We start from the raw sequence: 13,396 nt of genomic DNA on the forward strand, positions 1-13,396 counted from the left end.
CAGCTAAAGTTGGAAGGGGCAACCTGAGACATCTAGACCAACCCACATTCTGAACGCAGGTTCAGCTTGGGCAGATCAGGACATCTGAATACTTCCAAGTATGGAGACCAGTCCCAGTGCTTCATCACCCTTACAGGAAAGAAGTATTTCCTTATCTTTAAATACAATTTCCTGTACATCAGACGAGCAGGAAATAAGCCTCATCTTCTAATCACAGAAATTCCTTTTAGGACAAGAACTAAAAACTCTTTAGCAACTTAGAAAAATAAGATACCCTCTTACTTAACATATCAAATGCAGGTGCTTTAATTAAAACATTGTTATAGGAATCATCTGGAGATGTACTTAGCATTGCTACTTGACTACCTTGTGCCCTAGAGGAAGATAAACATTTTAGATTTCAAGTATTTCAAATTTCAATTCTCCATGTCACACAAGCTCATATATAATTTTCCACTTGCATTTAGAGACAAATCTTTTGAAAAAGCTGAACAGAAACACGTGCTTAAATACTTTGATTAATAATAATTTAAGCTAGAGATACCTTTCCTTACAACATTGTATATATTACATGTGCTGAAATCTTCAAAGTCTATCTGCAAATAAAAGGGATATTCCTCATCCACATGATGCACTGACTGTGACAGGATTATTTGCATTAAGAGGAATGAAGAATTGCCTAATACTGTAAAGTGACAAACACTGCCTGTTGCACACTTTTCATTATCATTATATATTGGATAATATCATTACATATTGGTAAGTGGAAGCTGAAGAATCTGTATCCACTGGATATCACACAGCTAAGTCTGTCCCTTATTTCAAATAAACATTCTACTTGAATAATATTTTTTTTTTAGATCAGCATCCCATAAACAAATGAGCTAGCACAGAGTCATGAGCTTTTGCAGTGCTCTTCCTAAGAAAATACAGTCCTCTGACAAACAACTAATTTCAAGTTGAGGACTTACTTGCCTAGTATTTGTGTAATGTACCATGCAAGCAGCATCTTAAACCACTTTTGGAAGGAAAAACTAGACCAGTGGATGTGGTATAAATTCCAGACACCCATGGTGCAAGGATACTGTCTGAGGCCCAATTCTGACCTCATTTTTGTGCATGCAGCAGCCAAAGCTTAAAAAAGGGATGGCAGAAGTTAGTCTCATGTTGAATACATTGCAATATACCCATCTACAAAGCCAGAATATTCTAAGGAAATTAGGAAAGAAAGGAAATTGAGATACACACGCAAGCCAAAATTTCATAATTTCACTGCCAAACCTCAGACTGCAGAAGTCATTAGGGGGCTGAGCTTTGTCCAATTCTTTAAGCAAGAAAATCCTCTTCTACTTCTCTCCTTGGGCCATTGTGCATTCTTTTAAATCCCAAATAGATTTCCTAATTTATATTGACTTCTACCAGGCAACACAGAACTTCCTTAAGTCACAAGTTTCTTGCACGTTTAGACAAACTGCAAAGTACAGAAACTTGTCACTGAAGTATGCATTCCATGAACAGCTGAACTACCAAATCTTTTTTAGGGACTCATGCCCCTTGCTCTTATTTTCTCTATTAAAGTAATTCCAGCCCTTTCTACCTACCATGTCTTCTGAGCACTGGACCAGGACAGAGAGCACACGCTGGCTCCAGTGTGCAGAGCCACCACAGTAAATTTTCAGCCTATTACGTTCAAACATGATGTATAAAAGCTCAATTTCCCCCAGCTTTCCTTCATTAGAGGCATTCATTTGAATCATCCTAATGTGTTAATTCAGCAGTTTTCCCAATACCTCCAGGTTATTTGCTCTGCAGCTCCTACTCTTCACTTACAGCAGCCAATGGTGACATTGGAAAGGACTGATAGAAAGGTATAAGAAAGGTAGACAGATGCATGATTAAACAAAACCAATTTCCACAGGGAAACAGAACAAGAGAAAAAAGGTATTTTAAACAGTACAGTAGTTCCAAGTACTTTATACACTCTGATTTTTTCAGCATTAAAAAAAACCAAAATGAGATCCTATATCCTGTTATTTTAGCAGCTTCTCCACACAGCTGACATAAAAGAAACATAGATTTACTTTTCATGCTGAAAAGCTTTTATTCTCACTTTCATACAACTCAGTAAATTGCCCAGAGAGTGATTTATTCTCCACTGTGATCTCCTGAATATCTATACCCACACAAAAGATGGATGCTGGCAGGCAGAGCTGTCAGTAGGAATTTCAGCAGAAGTAAATTGTTTAGTACTTACAATGCAGCATAATAGCTGTAATTTCATTTGAACTGTTGCCATTAATAAAACTACAAGCCAAGACCTAGACATTCATCACTGTGCAGCCGCTGCAAATTTCTCTGTGCACACTTCACCACAGAGGCAGGTACTTCAGTCCTTGAAGTGTTACCATACCTGAAAGAATGATGAGCCAGGCCTGGCACTTTCTCTCAATAGTGAAAGACGCAGGTGCATATCAACTGCTAAGGAGTTTCCTGTCAGTATTTAACAGGTGTTTTCACAGCTATTCCAATCCTCCGCCAAAACGCAAACTAGCAATTTCGATGCATATGCAGTTGAAAAATGTTTAAAAGGAAACCAAGATGTAAAATATAATACACAGATATGCAAATATGTATATTTGCACACTGCACATTAGCTGGGCAGAAAACATGTTCTGAAATATTACAGTTGCTACATATGAAGAGATAGAAATTCAAATACATGAAATGCTTTGTTAAAAATACCATGTCAGCAGACAGTTGTTCTTCACCTCGACTTCTGCTGAAGCACCTATTAAAATGCTTTAAGTGCTATGATTAAAACAAACTATAGTTTTCTTGGTCTAAGAAAATGCATACAACCTGAATTCTATTCTGTGTTGTTTACATACGCCCTGAATGAAAGCACAGGATTAGCATACATGATAAAAAGGCAATGGAACATAGCCAATTTCAGAAAAAGTGCTTCAAGTGTAATAAAGACGACTTTTGCTGCTGTACCCTTTCTACCTAGAAGCTGCAGATACAGCTGCCTCTGACAGGTTAAACTAATTAACCACACTGCAGGCAGTCACAAAGGACTGCATGGGAACTCAGAGACTGAAGAGGTGAATAAGCCATTAGTTGTCTCCAGAGCACTTAGTTTTCATATGCATGTCTCTCACCACTGCTAATCAACTGTGATACGCATTCTTTCTGCCAAACTCCCTGAGATGTATTAGTAGACACCTGCAAAGTCATGAAGAAATACTATATACTTTGCTTCCTTGTCCAACCTACAGAAGGAGGGAAAAATAAGCAGTGAACTGGACATGCAGGACAGACAGGCTCTTTTAGAGGTCAACTAATGACTGATCTGGTATATGAAAACTGTGAGGGCTGCTGTGGGGAAAGAGGAGCAGATGTGATAAGAGAAGCAGCATGTGAAAAGAAAAGGTCTTTCCTTTTACCACAATAGAGAGCATAGCAAGAACAATTGGTAAAGAATAAGTAAATGGAAGGATGGAGGCATGAGGCACCACAGATAAAAGGACAAACATGAAGACTGATAAACGCCTCTCAAAAATTCAGTATTTCATGCCTTCATTGGGTGACATGTGAAAGGATCGATACACTCAATTATTGAATCTGCTTACATATGGCAATAGCCACATGACAAAGATTGGAAGCAAACTCAGAGCAATCAGTCTCCATTAAAGTTTATATTACGTCACATAAGATTTATTGGAGCTTCTTGAGAATAGGAATAAATTGGTGCTTTCTATTTTAAGTGGGAAAAAACATGTCATGTACACCATTATTTCGTATAACCAAAAGCAAGTCTGTTTCACAATTTTAGTAATTTTGTGTGTCTGAATTCTGACTAAGATATGGATTAATTTTCATGCTCTCCCATAAGACTCAAGTAGCATTTTGGATGAAGATGAAAGCCTGCCTACAACCTTATGCATTACCTTTAGTTACCTGGTAACAGCTGTATCATGAACCCACGATGATTAAGTAAGAACTTATGGGCAGAAGTACCAGTGTCCCCTTTGGTTACCATAAATATCACCACCATGTTAATAATGCCTGTAAACCCTTCTGGGTAAGCTAATCTCTCATCTGGAGAAACAACTGGAGAGAATATAGACCACAAGAGAAGAGCATAGATAGTTTTTCATGGTACTGACAGTAATTATTCATGTTTCTCAACAATAATTACTAAAATGAAAACTTTCTTTTGCTTAACCACTTCTCTTCAGTGGATCCCTACTTCTTCATCAGGTATCATTAATCATAATAGAGCTCTGCCTGTGCAAGCAAACCTTAGCAATTAAGGTCCAAATATCTAGATTTTCAGAGCACAGCCATTTTGCTCTATTTCTGTGATCATTTTTTTTTAAATTCTATGTTCATATGAGAAAGGAAGAGCACTTGTATTTTCTGATGTGTATGCATTTAGTCGATCTTATCTAATATTACTTTAGCACAGTACCTAATAGGGAACAGAAGTGATAAGGTTCCATTAGTCCATCTAATTAAGTTTTAGTGTCAGCATGGACTCGAACTGCTCAAAGCTGGACTAAGAAAATCTGCCTGCATGAACTGAAATAAACAGTTGTATGAAAGAGCTAGAGATTTTTTCCTAAATAATTTTGCTTCATTAGCAGAGGCTTTGTGAAAGCTTCCACTCAGATCATAGTCTTAGGACATGCTCACGGAGAAAAATCTAGAAAATATTCTACAACAATATCTCAAAAGCTCAAACCAGGAAAAAGAGAATGTGCTTAGGAAAATTCCAAAGTGAACACCTGAATATTTCTACTTGGCCCCTGGCACAATGAGTTGCATTCCCAAAAAATCCAGGTGTCTCACAAGGTTTTTAGGAACCTTGACCCTAACCCTTTTCCTAAGTTAATTTTCCTTTGATACAGAGTCCTACTAACTCCAGTGCAGCCCTGCCTTCCTGAAGGCAATGCTGCACCACAGTCTGTGCAGAAGCAAGGGTGAAACAGGGTCCCACACTTGCATTTACTTGATGCCTTTATTCCCTACCTTTGCTGCTGCTCCTCCAGATAGTCAAGTATCTTTCCAAGTATGAGACAGATTTGAACCTTCACAGTTTGATTTCTAATACACATAGCAACATGCTAAATAATCCAATTAATTTTTTTTAATAAAATCAAAGCTACTTCTAACTTCAGGAGCTAATCCAGGAATCTATTTTTATCTTTTTTTTTTTTTCCCCCATCAAACATAGCCTGAAATTTCATCAGAAAATGTTCTAAGTGTTTATATCCAACTTATTCTGTGCCTCCTCAAAATGGGTATTTGGATTGTGCTATCCTGGTAGGTCTGCAAACAGGTTAACAATTGAAATTTCCTAGGTGATATATCTACAGGAAAGCAATAAATATTAATTGTAAGCAATAAATATACAACATGCAATGTGGCCTTTTGGCAAAGACAGCATCCTCAGCTGTGTGAGAAACCACTTCAGCAGCAGGTCAGGGTGCTTCACCTTTGCTCACATGTGTCATCACCAGAACTGCAGGGCTGTGTCCTTTGCTGCACTTTCCACTACAGGGGACACGGACATACTGGAGCAAGTCAAATGCAGAGCTGGAAACATTGAGTAAGAGACAGTAGAATATTTTGTATAAGGTGAGGTTGAAAGCTGGGATGGTTTAGCCTAAGGAAGAGAAAGCTCAGGGGTGTTATCAGTGTGTATAAACACCTGATGAGCTGAGTAAAGCCAACTGTTCCAGACTCTTTTCACCAGTGTCAGTGAGAAGGCACAAAGCAGACACAAGTTGAAATACAGTAAAGTTTAACTACCAATAAAAGCATCTTTCTCCCATCAGGGTGATTAAGTACTGGAATAGAATATTCCAAAGCCCAGCTACACAAGTTCTTGAGCAATCTGCTCTATCTGAATATGTTTTGAACAGGAGCGTTGATCCAGCCAATCTCCAGAGGCATCTTGCAGCCTCAGCCACTTGATAGCTGTAAATTGCTCAGTTTTGAACTCCTGGGAGCACAGGCAGGAACTCCCAGAATTCCAGTTCCAAGGACAGACTTTAGAACCGACCCCTAAGTCTACGGTAAAGGTACCAGAAATACTGCTTATATTAATCATCCGATAAGCGAAGGAAAGCACTGTGAAAAGGCGCCCGTAATATCAGTCTCCCAAAGCACGAAAGCAATTGTAACCAGGCGGCTGCTCTGAGACGGACTTTTCAAATCGCGCCGCACAGCGCCATCTTCTGGTGACCAAAAGTTGAATTTTTTCCCCTGGTCTTTGAGAAAAAAGCTTTAGCCATATCAAAGATAATTTTCATGCCAAAAAAAAAAATACTAGTGCTAAGATTAAAAAATAAACTATTTTAATCAAACACCTATAAAAACTAAATAGCCAGAAATTTTAATTATTCTCCGCTATTCCATTAAGAATGCAAAATGAAAGAAATTCTTTAAAATGTCTTACTCCCTTAATCAAGAGGATCACACATCAAACTTGTTCTGATTTCTGCAACTGAAAAAAAATAAAACCCTATATAGCTTACACACCAAACAATGAAATCTGAGGTAGATATCACAAGACAACATTCTTCTGTGTTTCTATGGGGACCCTCAATGACAAGGTGCATCTTTGCTCCCTGGAAGAGCCTTTGGATGAGCTTTGGAATATAACAACTGTTGATCTTGCTCTGGGATGAGTCCAAAGACATACTCAGGAAAAATACGAGTGTGCCAAGTAGACTATGACCACATCATAGCTCAAACTGAACCTCCATGAGCAGTCCACACAAAAACATGCAGACTAAAACATATTCAGAAAATAAGCCACTCTAAAGTATTCTTCTTGTCTCTAGCTTGCTACACTAACAAATAATCTTGATACCACCTTATTTCTTCATTTTTTTTTTTTTTATTTTCCACCAAGAAGAAACCAGGTAATAGTTTGATTACTTGATTAGGCAATCAGTGTTCAATTAACTCTGCTTCCTTGACTGGCTCAGCTAGTGGGAGTTAGGTTTGGTATCTGGCAGTTTTCCAGGTTTGTATGCAAGTGTTTTTAAGTAGACTAGGAAAATAAAATAAAATAACGAATATGCAAAATCTCAAAGTTCTAGACAAAGGGACCAGGAATGCTTAGTGTAACCAAAGTAAAGTCAGTATTTCTAAGCTACAATTTTTTTTTTTTTTTTTTTTTTTTTTTTTTTACGCAAGGAGCCCCTTTAGGAGACAAACGAAGACACATACCTCCTGGCTTGGAAATTAATTCCTCCCCGTGGAGCGCTAGGTCCCCCCATGTGCTGCAACTGCTACAGCCACTCACTCTGGGGTTTTACTGTCCCTGAGGAGGCTCTCTGCTGCCGTTCCCCCATTCCCAAGCGCCTCCTGGCCCGGCTTCCCCCTCAGGGCTTCCCCCTCAGGGCTTCCCCCTCAAGTACCGCCTGAGGGCGGCGCGCGCACCTGCTCCCTCACAGCCCCGCGCGCTTCCCGCCGCCGCCTTTTGAACAGACTGGTGACGTCATCGCGGGGCGGGCACGCGGACGCACGTGCGACGCCCCCTGCCGAGGGGCGGCGCGCGGAGGTGCGCGAGGGGCGGTGCGCGGGCGGCGCGCAGGCGCGGAGCGGGGCCGGGCCGGGCGGCGCGCGGAGCGGCGCTCCCATGAGCCGGCGCTGCCCCTCTGCCGCCGCCGCGCTGCTGCGGGGGCTCGCGGGCCCCGCCGCGCTGTGCCTGGGCAGCGCCATGAGCCTCTGCGGAGCGCCGGCCGCCTGCGCCGCGGGGCCTGCGGGCGGCGGCGGGGGGCTCCCCGCGGCGCGGCTGAGCCCGCCGTGGCTGCGACTGCCGGAGGTGCCGGGCGCGGAGCCGCACCGCACCAACGAGCTGCTGCTGTTGCCGCCGCCGGCCCCTCGCGAGCCGGCCCCGTCGCCGCAGCACCACGTCGTGTACTTCCCGGGGGACGTGCAGGTACGGCGCGCGGGTGCGGGCGGCGAGCGATGGCGGCCCGGGCGGCGGAGCGGCCGCAGGGCGGGAGCGGGGAAGCGGCGCTGGGGGAACGCGCCCCCCGGAAGGGCTGTGCGGGTGGGCATTGCCCGCTCCCGCCGCGGCCAGCGGGCATCCCGCCGCCCCGCACCGGCGGGCACAGCGAGGGAACGGCTCCTCTGGAAACCTGAGCTGGAGCAGCGGTACAGGGGAGTCCAGTCGTCATCCCAGAATCCCAAAATCACTTAGGTTGAGGATCGTCGAGTCCTGTCAACACTACGATGTCAACTAGACCCTGGCACTAAGTGCCTTGTCCGGTCTTTCCTTCAACACCTCCGGTGCTGGTGACTCCACCACCACCCTGGGCAATGCGTTTCAATATCTAATCACCCTCTCGGTGAAGAAATGCTTCCTAATGTCCAACGTTAACCTCCCCTGGCACGACCTAAAGCTATGTCCTCTTGTTGCCCGGGAGAAGAGACCGACCCCCATCTGGCTACAGCTCCTTTCGGGGAGTTTTAGATAGCAATAAACCCCCTTCCCCGCCCTGAGCTTCCTCTTCTCCAGGCTGAGCAACCCCAGCTCCCTCAGCTGCTCCTCACACGACTTGTGCTCCTGACCCTTCACCAGCTTCACCGCCCTTCTCTGCACTCACTGTAACACAGCCTGAGGGTGACATTTGTGGCAGGGATGGCAGTGTCTGAAAGCATGGCAAGGAGCGTCAATGGAGACATGACAAGGAAATCCTAAGATGCCCCGTTGTCCTCCTCAGGCAGAGCACCATGTTGCCGTGCAGGTGTACAGGTATCCCAGACACTGTCCTGTGGGAGTGTGACAGGCACTGACGCTTTCTCAGCCTGTCCTGGGAAGGCACTTGTGGTGTCTTGAGTTGGCAAGAAATTGCAGAGACACTCTGAAGTGCTGTCCTTGAGCATGTGGTTGACTTCTCTAACATCATATGCTCTGGTAGCCAGCTAATCTCCATTGTCATTACTGCTTCTCAAAAGCAGGGGTCATGCCTTCTTCTTCAAGGAAAAAGGCTTCCCCCTTCTGTCAGGTAAATGCAGAATTTTGTGTGGTTTTATTTTAAGAATTGGGATGGCTTACAAAAACCTGTCTGATTGCCATTCCTGCATATGGCTTCATTATTCCTTAGTAAAATAAATGGACTAGTATTCCTTGCCATTTGGATTTCAGACATAAGGTTCATTCATGACTTGGGCGTTAATTTCATTCTTTCTATCTATCTATAGAGGGGGCATACCCTCTATGAGTGTGAATTAGGCAATAAAAACTTCCTACAGCTGAATGAGAGTGGATTCCTTTTTTTTTTTTTTTTTTTTTGCTGTATAAAATCCAGAAAACTTACAACAAAGTTTTAAGTCTATTTTGGTTTGTAGTAAGATAATCACTATTTCTGTAGATGGGGATAATACAGTAAAATTATGTATTTCTGTGTCATAACAAGGTGAATAACATTTTAATTTTCTTTTGGTGTGAAGTCAACAAAAACTAAGAGTATTTTCATGTGCTGATTATATTGTATTGATCTCAGGGTATTAAAAATATGTGGTAAAAATATTAAAGTCAAGTAAGGCAATTGAAATACACCAGTTGTTTTAATGTGTTTCTTGTTTTGCAAGCCTAGCAAGTGAGAGCCTCTAATGCATGTTTTTCTCTTACAGTCCTGTCTTATGACTGTGAGTACATTGGAGCTGAATCTTTTCACAATATAGTAATGCATCTTTTCTATTTTTTTTTTTAATTTTTCAGAACTATCATGACGTCATGTCTTGCCACCCAGAAAACTTCCAGTGGGAGCACTGGAGTTTTGAAAATGTTGCTACCGTACTTGCTCGCCGGTTCCCCAATAGCTTTATTTGGGTCATAAAGTGTTCTCGAATGCACCTGCACAAATTCAGTTGTTATGACAACTTTGTGACTAGTAACATGTTTGGAGCACCAGAGCACAGCACTGATTTTGGAGCTTTCAAGCATCTCCATGCTTTGCTAGTTAATGCATTCAGACTCTCTCAGAATATTCTGCTGTCCCAGAAAAGTGTGCGTAGTGTCAGCAAGGATGCAAAAGTAGCTGCTTGTAAATCACAGCCACAGTCTGTTCCTACAACAAACGGCTGCTCATCCAAAGAAAGGGAGAGAGATTGTGAATGCTCTAATAATTCTGCTATGAACTTCATGGTACCATCTGCTGTAGGTACAGCATCATTTACTTTGATTGGCTTCAGCAAAGGTTGTGTGGTTTTGAATCAGCTGCTTTATGAGCTGAAGGAAGCTAAAAAAGACAAAAATACAGATGCCTTCTTAAAAAACATAAAAGCAATCTACTGGCTGGATGGTGGTCACTCGGGAGGAAGCAATACTTGGGTTACTTACCCTGAAATGCTGAAGGAACTTGCAGAGACAGGAATTGAAGTTCATGCCCATGTTACACCATACCAAGTGTTTGACACAATGAGGTCATGGATTGGGAGAGAGCATGAGAAATTTGTACAGATACTTGAAGAATTTGGTGTGGAAGTAAATGATCAACTGCATTTTGCTGATGAAGTTCCCTCCTTAGACAACCATTTCAGAGTTCATGAAGTATTTTGAGCCTGTATGTATATGAACAGTATATTCTTTGTAAAAGCACTTTTAACACTGTATATGTTGTCATATAGATTTTCAGCTTTGAGCAGATGCTATCCAAACAGAATACTAAATTAGTTCTGTGTTGCTAATAGATAATATATACAAATTTCTGTAGCTTAAAAAAGGCATATTGGGACCCCATAACTATAACAGATGTTTTATTCCTGGAAAAAAAGTGTTATGAAGAACAATTCTATACATGTTTTTTTTGTTAAATGTGAACATTTATTCTTAAACTGTTGGCAGAATTTTTAGTCCTGGATGTCTAATATCATATACTACATTTCATGGGACTTTAAAGTACTTGAGAATTTCAGATGTGTGGATGCTTCAGTTTAGTGACTTTCAGGGCTAAAAATATTGGTCTTTGTCAATAACAGATGTAAGGTTAGCTTTTTGGCTTATGGAAATTGATTGTATGAAGAATCTTAGTTATTTATTTTGCTGAGAGCTGTTTTATTAGGTAATTAGATCTTCCAGTTTTGTAACATTTCTCTTAACTGACACAAAGTCACAAATATTCACCTTTGGAATAATAGTGCCAATGCATTTCCCCTCCTTACGAGCGCCTTGCCATTGCTGTCACTATAAAGTTTCATTAATTAATTGCCTAGTATCTGCTAGTGAATAGCCAGCTCACCTGGGGGCTTGAAAATTTTGATGTAGCTATGTTAAGTAACCAAGAATGTTGATTAGGGTGTAGCTTATTCCTGTTTCAACATACTTTGCTGTTTAACTAACTTCTATAAGGACCAGCAGTAATACCTTTACTACCGCGTCAAGAGGTGATGTCCCTACCTTGGGGTAAGGTTTTTCTTGCTAATTGCTGCATTGATGTTGCTCTAAATTGAGCCATAGGCACATATTGTATTACAAGTTGCTTTAAAAAAAATTAGACTCTGTTGACTGTAGCTCTTTCAAAATGCCTCATTTTTAAAATCTGTTATCTCCTTTAAGTGTATTGCAGTAGTTGCTTCTAGAGCCATTCAAAAATCTTATTTTTGGAGCCTAATTTTTCCTACAGAAAAAACCAACCTCTAATTAAATACAAAGCCAGCCAGATCAGATACAAAACATGTAATCTGGTTCAGACTCCAAATCTGAGTGTTCTTAAGAAAGAAATACTGAAAGACTGACAATGATGGTATTAATTGAACTCTTCTACTGTTGAAAGTAACTTCCCATTTATCTACAAAGCTTAGAATCATTCTTAAAGACAATTGCAGCTGTTAACAATGAACCAGTAGCTCCAAATGGTTTTGGATTCCCTGGAAGTATAGGAATACAAAAGCAACAACACTGTGAAGATTACACAATTGTGGCTAAATTCTGAAAAAAGGCATTTTATTCAACTTTGGTTCTACGTTTCATGGCTTAGTGACATCTCTGCCCTGTTCCTTGTTTCCTGTGACTCTTACATTGTGGAAGGGAAGTTCTGGGTCATCTTTCTTCTGTTGGCATTATTAAAACTTACAAGGTTTCCTGTAGACAGCTTTTGGCAGAGATTGTGCACATCAGTGATCACTGAACAATGAGAAAAGTGTGTTGAACTAAAAATTTTCTTAACACTCAAAATAAAGGGTGGTAAAAAGGATTATGCATACAGTGTGCACCTTACCATTTGAAAGAGATCTCTGTCACTAATAATAAGATTCATGTACCTAGTTTATCAAAAGAAATAATCTGTTTTAATTGATGGAGAAAAGTGCAACATGCAAACAAACTCTTAAGACTTGATAAAAGAATCTAAAATTTAGTTCCATCTGCTTTTTTATTTTAGACTGTTTCTTGGAGATTTTGTTCAACCCTATTTGTTGATTACCATCTTAACAGGCTTATAACAACTTTTTCATTGTTTCAACGAACATTTTTTCCCCCTTTTGGTCCTTTTGATAACTCTTGCAGCATATATGAGGACTTTTTCCTGTAAAGGAAACATGGGTCACCTAAAGAAGTGGTTTCAATAGAAAGCCTGCAAATGGCTTGAAATACATTTAACCATCCACTTATAAAATGAAATTTTAAAAAATAAACCAACAAAAACCCCAGAACATTTTACTGATTTTGCTCCCTCAGTTTCAGACTGCCCAGGCTAAGTTGGGTGTGCTGACACTTGCCCTATTCCAATAACACTGCAGATCAGAGACCAATTTCTAAACGATGCTGTGCCTGCCAAAACAACAGGACTACGTTGTTGCAAGCTTTTGGAAACAGCTATTAAAATATTGACATTGTCTTCAAAAGTTTCTGGATGGCTGTCCTATGAAAATAATACTAACCTGTTTGATGGAGGCTGCCTACAATAACTGTTAAATAGGCTCAAGTGTTGCTGCATTACTTTGAAGAATAGGCACTTTGTTGTAAAACTAATCTTGTTATGAGACCTCGTGTTGTGGAGGAACTGACTGGTTGTTTTTCATTCTTTAAACAGCTGTAGTACTCTGTTGGAATGTGCCTCTGTCATTCAATACAATGCATGCTAAAAATAAATTTTGCAAACAATGTAGAAAATAAACTGTTTCTAATGGGTGAAACCACTTTGATGTGAATGTAAAAGCATTAAACAAGGAATGTGCAGTTTTGTGGATTAAGCTTTATAGGTGTTTGTGGAGACCTAGTTTAAAAAATCCATTTATTTGATAACTTTTCTTCAAGGAGGCTTTGTATTTGTGTAGTCAGTATCCATAATTCTAAAACAGCTTACTGGTGTCTCACAAACACAGGAAAGTTGGCATGAAGTACCCAAGGGTGGGACATTTCTGTGTTAGG

At 40.8% G+C, this 13,396-nt stretch overlaps 2 protein-coding genes across 3 annotated transcripts in view; one reads left to right on the top strand and one right to left on the bottom strand.

The window, feature by feature from the left end:
• Positions 1–7,392, bottom strand: part of SATB2 (SATB homeobox 2) — a 226,980-nt gene extending 219,588 nt beyond the window's left edge. For both annotated transcript variants that reach the window (XM_085066112.1, XM_085066111.1), the window contains exon 1: positions 7,246–7,392. The gene's annotated coding sequence lies outside the window, so the exon portion shown is untranslated. The remainder of the gene's footprint in view (positions 1–7,245) is intronic.
• A 233-nt stretch (positions 7,393–7,625) lies between these two features.
• Positions 7,626–13,164, top strand: C7H2orf69 (chromosome 7 C2orf69 homolog). Its single transcript, XM_085066125.1, has 2 exons — positions 7,626–7,960; positions 9,749–13,164. Exons 1-2 carry the CDS (start codon positions 7,658–7,660, stop codon positions 10,586–10,588), a joined length of 1,143 nt encoding a protein of 380 aa, XP_084922251.1. The 5' UTR covers positions 7,626–7,657; the 3' UTR covers positions 10,589–13,164.
• Positions 13,165–13,396: the final 232 nt, after the last annotated feature.

Source organism: Lichenostomus cassidix, chromosome 7 (genome assembly GCF_008360975.1).
Source record: "Lichenostomus cassidix isolate B80296 chromosome 7, HeHo_3.0, whole genome shotgun sequence".
NCBI lineage: Eukaryota > Metazoa > Chordata > Aves > Passeriformes > Meliphagidae > Lichenostomus > Lichenostomus cassidix.